Below are 15,364 nucleotides of genomic sequence, written 5' to 3' on the forward strand. Positions count from 1 at the left end.
TTTTTCTTTTGCTACAGGGGAAGCAATATGATAGTGTTTACTTTCATGTTTTTAGTTGTTTTTTTTTTGTTGTTGTTGTTTTTGTTTTTTTTGGTTTTGTTTTGTTTTTGTTGTTTGTTTTTGTTTTTTTTGCTGGTACTTCCAAGTTCTGAGGTGAAAACACATCTGTGTTTTCATTTGTAACTGGTGTTTCATGTTAGTGATATGTGTAGTCATCTTCATAAGCAGTTTTCAAAAATGGCCATACGTGGAGGTCAGCTGCAACTTTCCAATGGTAGAGGAGAAAAATGGGTTGGAGGAAACCTAACAAGTGACAATAGTTGCTAAGTTTTGGACATTCCCACTTAAGATGAAAATAGTAAAGACTATTACTTCACATGCTTGTTTCTGAGTTGCTCATTCAAAAAAGTATTCCTAAACTATTTAATGTCTAATTATTATCTGTTAAGTATTGTTTGACATGGCTTTTAATTTAGCCTGAATGTCCCAATAAGCTTCTTTATTTACACTTTTTTTTTTTTCTTAATAAAAGAATGTGACTTGGCTCTCAGATGAATGCTTAAAAGTTACTGGCTTGCTAGCAAGTCAGACTAGGATATTGGCAAAACCAGAACAGGAGTTGAGGGCCCCTGCTGGCATTTTGCAAGGGGGTTGACACACAATGTGTGATGGCTTTTGGTACTGCGTGCGGTAGTTGTAGGTGCATTCGGGGTATATGATAATAAGGCATTTGGACTGAAGCTGCTTTAGGAGGAAATAGCTTTTTAGTTACCTAAGCAGTCAATTGTCCAGTTTGTTTTTATTGCCTGTTCTAGAACAGTTTTGTGTAGCCTCTGCCACTTCTTTACCTTCTTCTCCAAACCCAGGTGAGAAACTAGTGATCTTACCGGGGCTTTTCTTGCCACTGCCTGATTTTGCCTTTTTTGTTCTGTTTCTAGGGTGCTTCTAGACAGAGCGCATTCGGACTATGATAGTACATTTCATCAGCTGGATTTGGAAATGCTTTCCTCATCACAACACTCTTCAATCAGTCAATTTGCCAATACCTCAGAAACAAATACCTCGGACAAATCTTTCTCGAAAGACCTCAGTCAGATACTAGTCAATATCAAATCATGTAGATGGCGGCATTTTAGGCCTCGGACACCATCCCTACATGACGGTGACAATGATGAACTCTCCTGTAGGAAATTATGCAGGGGTATAAATCGAACAGGCACAGCACAACCTGGGACCCAGACATGCAGTACCTCTATACAAAGTAAAAGTAGCAGTGGTTCAGCACATTTTGGTATGTTTCCTTTGACAAACTTACTTCTAGAAGTTTTAAACTTGATTGAGAAAAAATGGAATATTGTTAGGTTGTCCATACTTTGTGGTCTGCTCTGATAGCAGTCTGTCTTCTCTTTTTTCTCTCCTCATAGAATGCTTTTTCTTACTTAGTGCTGACAGTAGTGTACAGCATCTTGAAATTATGCAAATGCTACCTTTGTATTTAATTCTGATTTTAGAAATATAACGGTTTAGAAAACAGTTTTGTGTTGGGTTTAAGTTAACTCTGAAGTTTTTTTTTTTTTTTTAATTAAAAATACATTGGTTGAAACACTGAAAAACATTAAGCTCCAGACTTTCTTCTAATTTTTGTAGTATATGTAGTATATGATGGTGGGGAACATTTAAAATATTTCCATAGATCTCAGCATGAACTCTCATCCTTGAACTCTATACATTTAAGTGTAGCTTAAATACTTTAATAAATAAATAACTTGGGGTCCCTGCCAGTGCAACGGGCATCTGCTCGTGCTTGGCAAAACTGTCATACTGATCACCTGTCTGTTGTTAACAGCATATTACTTGATATAGAAGCAAAATTACAAATTTGAGGACCTGACTCTAAGAGAACTTGGTGTGCAGTTGCTTTTACATTGCAGTACTACTGGACAGCACATCTTTGTTGTGTGCTCCATAGTGGAAGACTGATATTTATAATAAGCGTAGAGTTTTGATCAGTCAGTACATTGCATAGCATCTTGATATTGAGTGCATAAAGTCCTTGCAGGTAACACACTATATTTGAAAATCATTTAACTTCAAAAAATTGAATTCAAGGCATATATCCATGTGTATGTGTATACTTGTACACAGGCAGACATGAAGACTACCTTTTTTTCCTTAAGCTGTAAAGATAACTCCTAACTGAGGCTAGGTAAATGAATGGAATTCTTAGTGGTGAATACTGTACAAAGTTTTGACTGTGTTGGGAGTATTTTGGAACTTCAGAAGTGTTTTTATGTCTATCTCTGGATAGATAGCTATGTGTATGTGTGCCTAGTGCGTTTTTCTCTTTTTTATGGTTAGAATTTTACACAGGAGGATTCATCTGTGTAAAATATTTAACTAAATACTCAATGCTTACAAAGTTAAGTTGTAATGTTCAGATTCATATTTTGATTAGCGTTGGGTATGGGAATAGTATATTTCATAAAAAGCATAGTTATATCTGGATTCATCTATGCATTTCAGTTACCACAACTTTTGGATAGTGTTTTGTTGTTCATATAACCAGGTAGATTATGCTCATGGGTAATCTTAGCAAGGATTGCTGTGGTCGTGTGTGTGAGTTTGTGTATACATGGTCATCTCTTTAGGGCTAGGTGTTTGAGAAGAGTCTATTAAATTCATCTTGATGTCATTCTGTTTTCTGGTGCTGCTTTCACTGTGCTGAAGACTTCTTTAAAATACATTGTTTATACAGCTCGCAAATATAAGTGATCATGTTTTATGTGGGCCTTTGATCTATTCGAAGGTGCGTGTCAGGGTTTCAGCTCTTCTCATTTTCTGTAGCAAATATTGTGAAGAACACAGGGCACGTAGCATCTGTACTGGCTTTTTTCTGATGTTTGCTACAGCAGATTGCAATCTTTCTCCTCATTCCTAGGTATTTTTAAAGCTCGGAGATGTTTTTTTTATGGTTCAGTTTTCTTTTCAGCTTTAAGCAGCAATAGGTGTTGCTGCCCGAAAACAGTGGCTAATGTATCTCTACTTTAAAAAGACTCTATTGTTTCATTGCTACTGTGAGATAGGGTCAACTCAAATTGTTTAGCTTCAAGATAGGCTCATCTGGACTCTGTACTGCCTAGCAGAGGTGGTCACTTTGCTATGCCCATCATGGGATGCATTTAGTCTGGCTCCGTATCGAAGTAGTTTACAGAAATCTCAAGTTTTCAGTCTGGAATATTCCAGATAAAATGTTGTTGAGCTGTTTTTTAAAAAAAAATGCCGTGTAATATTTGATTTTCAGGTCTTCCCTACACAGCCACCATAGGTAAGAAAAATTTGAGGTACTATCCCAAGTGTTTTGCTAGTCAGAGGCCTCATGCACCATTGGTACCTGCCTATGGAAAGCACTGGTTTTCTGCCCTTAAGAGTGGGGAGAGGTTTTCCCCAGAGCGCTGAGCGTGCAGTGGTCATTGTGAAAGTGCCTTTGACCCTGAAGAAATGCAAGGTCCTGGCACTGGCTTTCCAAGTACTCTGCATAAAAGACGCATGGAAGATGTTGCACTGAGATCTTCTTTATCGGTTGAAAAGAAATATCTGAGAAAATCTCTTATAAGTTACCTGGAAGTTAGGCTCATACTGGACTTGTCATGTTTTGAAGGGATAGTATCCAAGAAAAGTAACTTCACTTTTGAAGTCTGTGGTGGTACTTCATCTCACAAGAACTGTGAAAAGGCATCTTTTGCCTTCTTTTGAGGAGAAAAAAAAAAAAAGGTGATTAAAAGGTCTTCAAGCATATGATATACAGTCCTAAAAATAGGCAACAGCATAAAAGGATGAGTGTTGTTCAGTAGGGAAGCTACTCATCTGAAAGGAGCCTGTTTTGCTGACAATCTCACCAAGTCTCAAAACGTTGACACTCATCTTTAGAGACAGAGTTTTTGTGTCTTAGCAGTCTGGAACATACGGTAGGCATGAATGTTCAGTTGGAAGAGTTTGTGTTCCAGCAGTTTAATCTTCCTTTCTGTACTTACTGGTTAACCCATCTCATCTGCTCTGCCAGGCCAGCTGGAATCTGCATGCTGCATCTAATCTTAGTGAGACTGTGCTTTTTGTTGAGTACAGTATATGTATATTTTGGGATGGTGGTATCTAACAGTCAAATGATTGTGAGGCACTTGGCACTGCATGGCTGGTATAATTCTGTTGCAGCCTTGTATTTAGGTGGCAGACCACAGGTACGGTCACTAGTGAAAGACTTGGGCATTTGTGCCCAGGCTCTGCAGTAAGACCAGGCAGTAGTTTTACGTTCTGGTCTTCTGTTTTCCTCCCCGCAAAGAAGTTGGGTTGCTTTGAAAAGAAAGTGTGAATCCTGAAGACCAGAGAGACTAGCAGCTGACCTTAGTATGCTTGATATAGTATGCTGCTTCTCCTTTTCTACTCAAAATAAGAATTGTGAAGTATTTTAGCAGAAACTCTAGCTGTAGTTAAAAATATCTTGAGGGAATAATGACTATATATGCTACTGTGTATGAAAACCTACAGGCATCCTATAGAATATCATACAGAATATCATTAAAGAATCCAGAATAATTTATCTTGAATTATGTTTCCTGCAAGTGGGAGATGTAGGTTATGTGCTGCAGGTTGTGCTTCAGTACTCACAAATTCTGTAGGGATTCCATTATAGATGTATTTATATATAAAAGGTACATACATGCAAATATATATGTGGTACATATGTAGATATATATGTACTTTTTTCCCCTGGCAAATGTGGATGTGTTTTCACATCTCTCAAACTGCTTCTGAAAAGCAGTAGTTAGCATGTTCGTGCTAATGGGTCTAGCAGGATTCACTGTGGGCTGTACTTTGGTATCCCAAAAGTGATGTTAGCATTTGTGTTTCAGTTCTCTAATCGTGGTCGATGGCTTTTTACTGGCTTTGGTACACCGTCCAGACTCTGTGACAAATAGGTGGTTGCTGGCGTTCCCCTTTACGGAAAGAAGAGCAAGGAAGTTCCTTGGTGCAGTGTGTGTTTTCTCATACCAGAATGGACAGATATGTCTCAGCTTTTTCTGCTTTCATGCTGTGCCTGCCTGAATCTAGTTCTTTTTATTTGCCCCTCATATCTGTAATACTCATCTGCCAGAGGTAGACTTCTTTCATTTTACTGAGTGTCTATTACACATTGCTGGTTAAACCTGATTATGAAAAATACTACTACTTGTAATGGGCATTTTCCATTATCACTGGAGCTTCAGTCTTGTCTCCCCAAAACTACAGAGAACTGTAGGAATAACAGGAGTGTTTATACAGCCCACCCTAGGCTTACTTAACAGGGAAAATCTTCAGAAGGGAATGCTTGTATTGTTCTTCGAAATAATGTGGATGAGGTTGGAGGAAGAAGAATCAACTCTTACTGAAACTTCTGAGCACTTCTGGAGACTGCTCTAATTCTGTTCTTCCTGCAGAGAGTTTGAATTTACACGAGGTTTACTTACTCAGCTTCAAACCAATTGCTGGGAGTTGCTATTGGATCTTGGGCCCGTGGAAGCTGTTAAGCTTTGCTTGCAGTCTGTGCAAGGATGGTCACACAGCTGCTGAATAGGTAGTGGGTAGCCCTACTGACCTGTACTATATGCCTGGAAATTCCTGTTAAGAATGTGGGCAGACTTAATGTGTAAAAAAGCATTTCTAGCTTTCACTTAATTGCCAGTAAAAGTCCTTATTAATAATTATTTTCTGCCATTTTTTTGCCCTGGCAAGTAGGGAGTGCTCACACGGAGCCTAGGATTTCTGGCTTTAGAGTTCTGACATAGGGCATTCCATACGAAGGTCCTTTTGAGCAGAAATCAAAAGCTTTTATAGTAATGAACAAGGATATAATGATTCATGTTCTCATAGAAGCGTAACATCTAACAACAGCATGTTTGAATAAAACGACTCTTGGACTTCTTTTCAGATAGTGAAGCATCTTTGGGCATGGTGAGTCAAATACTAAATCACACTGATGGCTCTAACTTTCTTCAGTCTTCTGAATTCCCTGGGGAGAACTTGCTTTACAGTAGAAAACCTTTAACCAGGCAGTTTCATAAGCCAGATGACACTTCTTGCAGAAATCAACACGTGATGTTTTGGATTTAGCATGATAACTGGTGTAGCTGCCTTGCATGCCCTTTGACATTAGTAACCACCAATGGTTCCCTCATAGCGGGAGGGGATGCCCTTGTGCATTTCTCCTAAGAAAGCATTGCAGCTTGATGCATCATCTTCCTCTTTCCATCCCATTTAGCAGTGCTGGATCTCAAGACTTGCTCAGATGGAATCTCTAGTTACATGATCTTTCTTCTGTTACCTGCTCAAACTGGCCTTTCCTGGAGGCCATGAGCCCGGCTAGAAGAATCAGGGAAAACAGTACCATTGAATGGGCTTTTAGGAGGGGCTCTCTGAACCCAAGATCATCTTTACTTGCTAATGCTTCGTTTTTTTTTTTTTTTTTTCTTACGTTAGTATTTCTCCTTAAGAGACCATGAACTTAATTTACTTGCTGTTAGGAAGCAGTTGTTTTTCTTTGATTAAAAACTATTTGAAATATCTAATTTCTTAGATATTTAGTGAGACCAGTGCACTTGTAGCAGTGTTTAATCGGGTTGTTTAAAAGTATCCTGAACTGCATTAAACTTTATTCAAAAGAATGCTTTCCTGTGTAGCACATAGTGTTTACTCTGTCTAGCTTGTTTAGTTTCCTTCGCAAATGGAGTGAGCATCTCCCATTCAGGACATCAAGAGGAAGGCTCCTTATAGCAACCACAGGTTTATATGTGTCCTACTTGCTTTCCAGGCTGTGCTGCCTAGTTAATAGAAAACTAGTTGTTGCAGTCATTTTGTGTATGTGTTTTTCCACTCCAGGGAACCAGAGTAAGCACTCGCAGTACAACTTGGCGTTGGTAGTTAGGAGGCTGGCTGCTTACCAGGCAGTGACCAATTCTTAGAGGTTTTGTGTTCATTCAGCCTCTGCAGCTGGCCCATGTTCTCGCTGCTTTTGCCTCTCCAGGACAGAGCTTGAATTTTCAGAGGAATACTGTGATAAAACTAGTTATCAGCGTACGAATAGCTTTACGTTTCAGTAAAAAAAAAAAAAGTCCTGACTTTTGACCTATGCTCTGAAAAATGACAGTCACAGTGTATCACAGGATCACAGAGCAATTGAATAGCAGCATCCTACAGAGTTTGGTAGATAAATGAGTAGAATTTTTCCTTTGAAATATGTTCTTTATTGACTAATTTGAAAAAAGAAATAAAAGCAATCTTCAGGATAATTACAAATCAATCTTGCAGTTAAGTTATTGAAGGAAAGCTGTAGTGTGTGCATTGGGCTAGTTGAGGCTGTCATTAAGATGACGACACCTTGGCAGTGTTTTGCAGTGTTGAACTGTCAGTTAGTGTCCATACTGCACAATGCTTCTTTCTTTGTCTTCATAGCTCTAAATCCCTGAAGCTTTTTCTTCCTGCCTTCCCATCATTTTTGCAGGCTGTAAGCCATAATGTTTCTTGTTTCATAGAATCACAAAATGCTTAAGGTTGGAAGGGACCTCTAGAGGTCATCTAGTCCAACCCCCCTGCTCCATCAGGAACACCCAGAGCACGTGGCACAGGACTGTGTCCAAGCGGGTTTTGAAGATCTCCAGAGAAGGAACCTCCACAAACTCTCTGGGCAACCTCTTCCAGTGCTCTGTCACCTTCACTGTTAAGAATTTTTTCCTAAGTTCCTCTGCAACTTTTGATGCTTCAGTTTCTGGTTGTTTCCTCTAGTTCTGTCGGTGGCCACCACTGAAAAGAGACCGACCCCATCCTCCTCACTGCCTCCCTTGAGGTACTTACAGACACTGATCAGATCCCCTCTCAGCCTTCTCTTCTCCAGGCTGAACAGATTTGTTATAGAAGTGTATCAGTCACCAGGACAGCTGCAGAATAGAGGCATGTGTTGCTCCGAACTGTTGAGTGAAGAAGATAACACTATGTACTGACATAAAATTGTGAAGGTTTTCTAAACTGAATTATTAGAACCTGATTCAGAGATACCAGAAGCAATTCAGAAGCATATTGAGTTGTAATTGCTTCCATTCAAACAGTGTGCTCTAAGCACATTGAGTGTTCCTGTAGGCCAGCCTTTCTGTCCATTGCTGCCTTTCCATTGAGAACCGTTGTGTGGTGTGGGTTCCTCTTGACACGAGTTGTCCCTTTAAGGGTTTCCTCACCTGACTCTAGCTACCTAAGTAACTAAAGAGGTCATGGAAAATATTTCAGAGTAATTTTCATCAAAATCTTCTATCTGTGAAGACAATCCAGGCTTTCTGAAATTACAATGTTCTTCCGTACTACATCAGTAGAATTGGAGTTTCTTCACTGCGTTCTGTGCAGGGAACAGAACGATGTCATGCTGCTGTGCAGCATAGCTGCGCACTACTGCTGTGCAGTAGTACCTTTTGTAGCATTAAATAATTATTACCGTATGATGGAGCATGACCTAAATCTAAGCACTGTGGCCCTAACATGCTGTTTAAACAGATCCTATAAATACTGCATTCCTTTCTAGGGCTAGTCAAGCAATAATGTGCTTTAAAATCTTATGCATCTTTAACCATTAAATGTTATGCTCTGTCTCCATGTATGATATCTATTAGAATATTCAACTTTGGAGACAGTTTCACATGAGAAACGGGAATAATGTAAAGCAAATCTGCGCTTACCCAAGATAAAGGGGGGTGTTTAACAAAATCTTGTTCTTAGTTTATTGTAGACGTTTGGCGTTTTGAGGGATGGACAGAAGTGTTGTTTTTGTTGTTTTGTTTTGTTTTTAACTGTAAGCTCTTAGTTTCAGAAATCCTTTTTTCAGTTGTCTTTTACTCTATTATTTTAAATTAATATCCAATATTTAATTAACAACTTTATCGGGCAACCATGTTATCAGAAACATGATTGCTGATTTATCCATATAACAAACCGATTAATAGCAGTAACTTTTCTCTGGTCTGCTCTGAATTCTATTTAAAATACTTTTTTAAAAAAAAGACAGCTGAACTTAGTGCAGCTCTCTAAAAACTCCAGGGTTGTGCCTGTATGGATAGAGCAGAGAGCTGCGTATAAGTGAAGAGACTCTCGGCTGTGCTGAGCATATGGGTGATTTCACAGGAGAGCCTTGCTCGATTATGTTTCACACTTGTATGCTACAGAAAATGAAGAAATAAGGTTAGATTAAATGGATTTTTTTTCCATTAAAAGTCCATATAAACATTCTTTGTTGTTGTTGCATAAGGAGTACTATTTTTCAGAAGCAATCTTTGCCTATCAGTAGCCTTATTTTTTAATTTATATAGTGTGTGAGGGAACTCCATGGGGGAAGGGACCTAGCAGCTGGATCGGAAGCTTAGTGAGCACAATAAATGGTGGCCTTTAACGGCAGAGGATCAAGTACCCTGTCCCAGCATGTGTGTCCTCCTCAGAAACAGTGATAAAAATTGGTTTGTGTGGCTGTTAGTAGTGTCAGTAGTGTTGCCAGTGAAACATCAGCTCTGTGAAGTTAGTGCTTCTCTATATGCCTCTTAGAGATGGTGCAGCCAGTATTGCAGTACTTGGGCAGTTTTGTTTCTAAATTGGATGCAACAACTCAATTCACAATCTAGCCACAGATCTCTGGTAGTGCTGTTAGCAATATTTTAAGTGCTTTGGAGGCTTTCGTCTTAAACATAGAAGTAACAAAAATGTTGGCAAATATCTTAAATTAAAAAGATGCAAGAAACTGTACTCGTGCATATTTTTTGACAGAAGAGGTTAATAGGCATCTCTCTAGCATTTCAGAGCTGCTTTAGTAAGCGTTCCTGGCTGTTTGAACAGAAGTGAGGAGTTTGAGTGCAGATGAGGTTCATAGTGGTGGTTACCTCGTCCCTTGCCTGCTTTGCAGGCTGTAGAACTGTGCTCACCGTAGTGGGGAATTTTATTGTTCTAGGGTCATAGAAAACTTACAGAAAAATACGTAGCTGCAGAATTTGATGGCTGTAGTGTTAACTATTTAATTCATGGATGGTGGTATAATGAATTTTTCCCTTTTTTGCCCCCCTTTCCCCATTTGCCAGTCAGTAAAATGCTTCTACCGCATTACATTGTTTTTACTAACCTGTTCTGAAGCATCATATTTGCAAAGTCTCAATGTAGAGTAAAATATCTTATTAAACCATATCTGATATGTGGAACTTTTAATATCTTCACTACTGCATGGGTTAAAACAGAGTTTCCCAGTTTTAGAGATTTTCTTTTTTATTTCTTTTTTTTTTTTTTTAGTATTAATACAACTAGATTACTGTCTGTATTATAAGTTCTACTTGATGGCTTAAAGTACTGAGGGACTTTCTGTTTATATGATATGGAATTAAAATGAAATTGGATTGCCAGGCTCTTAAATATTTGGTTTATCAATTTTAAGAGCTTTTCTTTTTTTCCTTAATTAAAGCATTTATCAGTGGTGTTGCTTCTAAGCTATTCCCTTATGAATTACTTTAGAACAGAGCAAGCTGAAATGATATTTACCCTTAAAAGCATTAGAAAATTGATTTATTGCTTACAGCAGTATAAACAAGTGCCATGAGCCTACCTGCTGTCCAGTTTTATTTAACTGGAATGTAACAGCCAAATAAAAATCTCTGATTTTAAGTGCTCACATGTCAAAGTGTTAGTGGCTTCTAGTGTATAATAGGATTTGAAAGAGTGCTTTAGGAGGAATCCTAGGTACATTAGAAAGATGCCTCTTAGCAGTGTTGGCTGTGTTTCTGCATGCTGATTTTTGTTTTGGTTAGCCATTTGTATTGACCTGTTCCTCAGGTTTTATGCATTCCGTGTAATTGCTTCTCGGAGTCCCTGATTCAGTTCAAAATGATGATGGAGACTTTAATTTTGGAAATGCAATTCAAAAAAGACTAATGTCTGACTGGGCTGATCTGCAAAATCTAACTCTTCTCCACTGGGCATCGCCTTGGGGATCTCTGCAATAACACATGTTATCAGTTTTAATGCTTGTATTCTAGATGGAGAAAACTTTACTTGGCTTATCCCACATTAACTGCTGGATGGCCCATTAAGGACTTAAGAGAAGGGTGCAGTTTTGTCATTCTGTGGTGACAGAATTGCTTGCATGGTTGCGTTATTTTTATTTTTTTAAAAAAAAACCCTATATTGTGATAACTTGTACAGTTTTAAGCATGCTCAGTTTTGTGTTTTCACCAAGATTTAGGCATGAACTTTCATTGTAGGAACTCGCTGCCTTCAAAATGTCATCCCTAAGGAATGAGAACACACAACTTCACATACTTTGCCACATTTTTTGCATATAAATCCACTTTATAAATAGTGCGCTTTAGTTTTACAAAAAGTGAAACGTGGTGCCATTTCTACCTGGAATTTCTTTTTAATGAGTTATGGGTTTAACGTTCTGGATTTGTTTTCGCTTTGTTTTGGTTCCCTCCTCCCCCTCTCTTTCTGGTATCTTAAGCTAAATACAACAGAGCTATTAAATTCTTTGCATTAAATCAGTTCATGAAAGGAAGGCTTAGTTGGAACAAAACCTCCAGAAGGGATAAGAGCCTTTTTGCCATAATGCAGAAGGTGCACTAAGGCTCTTAGGAATTTGCTGTGGTGTACTGAGGTTTTTCTCATTTAGAATTTTAAAATAGATGTGTTTATATACACAACACCTACATATTTTGATATAGTATTTTCTCGTTTTATATTTTGTTCAGCATTTACAGCCGAACAATACCAGCAGCATCAACAGCAACTGGCACTAATGCAGAAACAGCAGCTTGCACAAATTCATCAGCAGCAAGCAAATAGTAATTCCTCTGCCAACACATCACAGGTGAGGGATTTGTCTGTGCTATGATTTATCCCTCATTGTTTCCCACCAGGGTTCATCTCTAATTGTCAACTGTTGCCATAGAACCTTGAAACTAACCAACAGGAAAGTGGCTTTCGCCTGAATCTCCATCATAGCCATTCTGTAAAGTGTTTAGAAGGGACACTGCAGGTGAGTGTGGCAGGCATTGCCTCTGCTCCCTCTTAACAAAAAAAAAAAAAGAAAAGATGGGTCAGTCAAATAATGAAATATTCAAAGACTAGCCAATACAAGTGCAAAGATCTCCAGCCATGTCATTATCCTGTTGAAACTGGGGATTTTTAGAGCAGAATTTTTTATTTTACTTTTAGTTATTAACTAAAACAAGTCCTCTGTAGAGCTATGGAAGTGTCTAATATTCCTAAATGCTTACACTTGGTGCTTACAGTGCTGATGGACACACTTAAAATGGTTCAAAAGTTCGTAGCCGTCTGAACCTGAGTCACTCAACTGGGTTAGAAGCTTTGCGAAAACAAGTTGACTTGTGAAAGATGTTCTTCCATAGTACTTTGGAAATAAGTTTTTTTTTTTTTTTAAATCCTTGTGGTGATCCTTTTTTTCCTCCATTATTATTATAATGGAGGTAAAAGTGCATGGAAAAATTACAGTTCAGATTTTACCTAGTTCTACCGAACACTGAAAATTCGGTCTGAAAGAATGACTGGACCAGTGTGCTTTACGTGGTTTGATTTTTATGTTACTAGTTTTTGTGTAGCTTTAAATATGGTGAAAGAACTGACTCTGAGGAGCTTCAATCACATGTTTTTGCCACCACTGTTCTTTCTAGGGTTTCGTTTCCAAGACACTGGATTCTGTTAGTGCTCAATTTGCTGCTTCAGCTTTGGTTACATCAGAACAATTGATGGGATTCAAAATGAAGGATGATGTGGTGCTTGGAATTGGGGTGAATGGCATTCTTCAAGCCTCAGGTATGCAGCTGCGGAATTGGACTGCATCTTGGTGGGGTCATGTGTTTGTTTTTAGTGGAAATCTGAATGTCTGCCTAGACTTGCCTCTCCTCTGAGAAAATGAACTTATTGTGCTTTTTGTTTCTTTTCCTCGCAGGAGTATACAAGGGCTTACACCTCAGTACTACACCTACAGCACTTGTACATACAAGTTCATCATCAACAGCAGGTTCAGCCTTGTTACAGCCTTCAAATATAACGCAGACTTCAAGTTCCCACAGTGCACTGAGTCACCAAGTAACTGCTGCCAATTCTGCAACAACTCAGGTTCTGATTGGGAACAACATTCGATTAACTGTCCCCTCATCAGTTGCCACCGTAAACTCTATTACCACGCTCAATGCACGGCATATACCGAGGACGTTAAGTGCTGTTCCATCATCTGCCTTAAAGCTGGCTGCAGCCGCAAACTGCCAGGTGCCCAAGGTCCCCGCCTCATCCTCCGTGGATGCTGTCCCAAGGTGGGTTTCTCTTACCTGCTCACATCTTCTAGTCTCTGTTTTGCTAGAGGAATCTGTTTGTGGCAAACAGGTGCTAGGTCAGAGTAGCTCAACGTACATGGAGCTTAACCTTGTGTGAGGTGGTAGTCGGAAATGGTTCCTTTCAGTAGGAGTACAAGAGCAGAGAGATTTTAAACTGATGGTCTCCTAGGACACTCCCCTTGCCTTGAGATAAAAACAGTGTTGCAAAAATGCACTGTTAATTCAAAATTGAACTTGATTTATGAGTATATGCAATTCTTTTCCCAGGTTTATTATTTTTTTTCTAAATTTATTTCAACAGGGAAAACCACGAAGCAGAGAAGCCGGCGCTGAACAATCTAGCGGACAATACAGTAGCAATGGAGGTGACGTAGCTCCTGTGGGATGAACCTGCAGCCTTGGGGACTTGTCTAGGTGCTATGCATCGGTAGCGTTGGGAATGCAAGGGATGATGGAATGCCGCACATCGCGTTTCCGTGGCAGCTGTGGGCACTGGGCAGCAATGCACATCTCTCATGCTTTTTCTTTTCCTTTCTTACTGTTAATAGGAAAGAATCAACATCTGTAAATTAACAATACAGCAATTATCTGTACAGTACAGCATATTTGTAATACCCTTGTATATATGTTACTTGAATACAAAACTGTTCATTTGTGATGCTTTGCACTTGGGGTGGGGGGAGGGAGGGAAACAACTTGCAACAAAGTAAGAGTGTGAGATGTGAGATTGTATAGAGATGAAAAAGTGTCATCACATCATGTGCATGGTGCGGAACCTGCTGTTTTATCTATTTATTGTGCCGTGTTTACAGTTTTTTGTACACTGTACCTTCATTGGTTCCTGTGCTGTAGTAAATGTGTTAGGTAGCTGTGGACTCCTTGATATTTTGTAAATGGTATAACATAACTTGGTTCCCCTCTGGGTCCCTGAGTTTTCTGTGTATCATGTGAAAAATGGTGACATACATACAGAATTTTTTAAAAAGGCATCAGTTTCAAAATGGGGAATGTACTGTTTAATGGGGATCTTCCTGTCAGAGTATCGTAAGACAAGTAACAAGCTAATAATGAAGTCTGAATTTTCCCATCCTAGCTTGTCCACAGGCATGTGGGCGTTTTCTGGTACTTAAAGCACTAAGGTTATGTTGCTGCTCCCCTCGTTAGTCCCATTTCTCTGCACACCAAGAAGTGTTAAGTATGCAAATGGAGTCCTTACAACTGGAGTTTTTGTGTTGTCTTGCCCTTTTTGAAGACGTATTTTTTTTTTAATTGTATAACTGTTAATAAGACTTCATTCTTTACTTGTTCTTAAGAAAAGGATATAAGGGAGAAGAATGCAGTAATTGCTGTACGTGTATCATCATTCCAGTTTCTAAAACAGCCAGCTTTTTTCCTTTTAAGATTCTCCAGAAGGCTGCAAGGCCAGAACCACAACTATCGGGTGCCTTCCTTTGGAAATATTTGACCTCTCTTCTGTGAAGAGAATGGTACTTAACAGACTACTATTAGTGCTTTGTCAGTACCGAAGTCTGAATGCCCACTCCAATGGCATACATTATCCTTAAGGTTTTTAATCCCACCTGGAAAATTGTGACAGAACTCTCACAAAATAAACCCAGGGCATTACATGTTGACAAAAAAGTGTGGTTGTGGTTTTTTGTTTTGTTTCTCTTTGGCATTTTGTTATTGTTCTTTTTGTTTTTATTTAAATTTGTGTAAATACTCTTGCTTTTTTCCAAAGGAATTGGGTCGCTTGGTAGCCATCATTTCGGTTAAGGGAAGTAATGGTTATGTGGTGGCAGCTGTCACAACTTTTGCGCACAAAATCACTTAAGACAGTAAAAAATAAAAGCTTAATATTTTTCTACAACCTTGTAGTTCTTAGAATATTATATAAATAATATAGGAATTCACAGGTAAGATTTTCTTCAAGTTGCCTGCTCAGAATCACTAATGGAAATGGACACAAT

The 15,364-nt window shown here is 38.8% G+C and overlaps 1 protein-coding gene across 3 annotated transcripts in view; it reads left to right on the top strand.

The window, feature by feature from the left end:
* The window catches only part of EPC1 (enhancer of polycomb 1), a 62,338-nt gene extending 47,303 nt beyond the window's left edge, over positions 1-15,035 (top strand). For 2 of the 3 annotated variants that reach the window (XM_088533976.1, XM_088533974.1), the window contains 6 exons: positions 939-1,291; positions 11,790-11,908; positions 11,990-12,076; positions 12,732-12,873; positions 13,010-13,373; positions 13,696-15,035. In XM_088533976.1, coding sequence (XP_088390102.1) covers positions 939-1,291; positions 11,790-11,908; positions 11,990-12,076; positions 12,732-12,873; positions 13,010-13,373; positions 13,696-13,768 — 1,138 coding nt within the window. In that variant the 3' untranslated portion in view covers positions 13,769-15,035. The remainder of the gene's footprint in view (positions 1-938; positions 1,292-11,789; positions 11,909-11,989; positions 12,077-12,731; positions 12,874-13,009; positions 13,374-13,695) is intronic. The other variant, XM_088533975.1, reaches the window with a different exon arrangement.
* The last annotated feature ends 329 nt before the right edge of the window (positions 15,036-15,364 follow it).

Source organism: Tinamus guttatus, unplaced genomic scaffold, assembly GCF_059628265.1.
Source record: "Tinamus guttatus ecotype Peru unplaced genomic scaffold, ASM5962826v1 Tinamus_guttatus_pri_ptg000530l, whole genome shotgun sequence".
NCBI classification, from domain to species: domain Eukaryota; kingdom Metazoa; phylum Chordata; class Aves; order Tinamiformes; family Tinamidae; genus Tinamus; species Tinamus guttatus.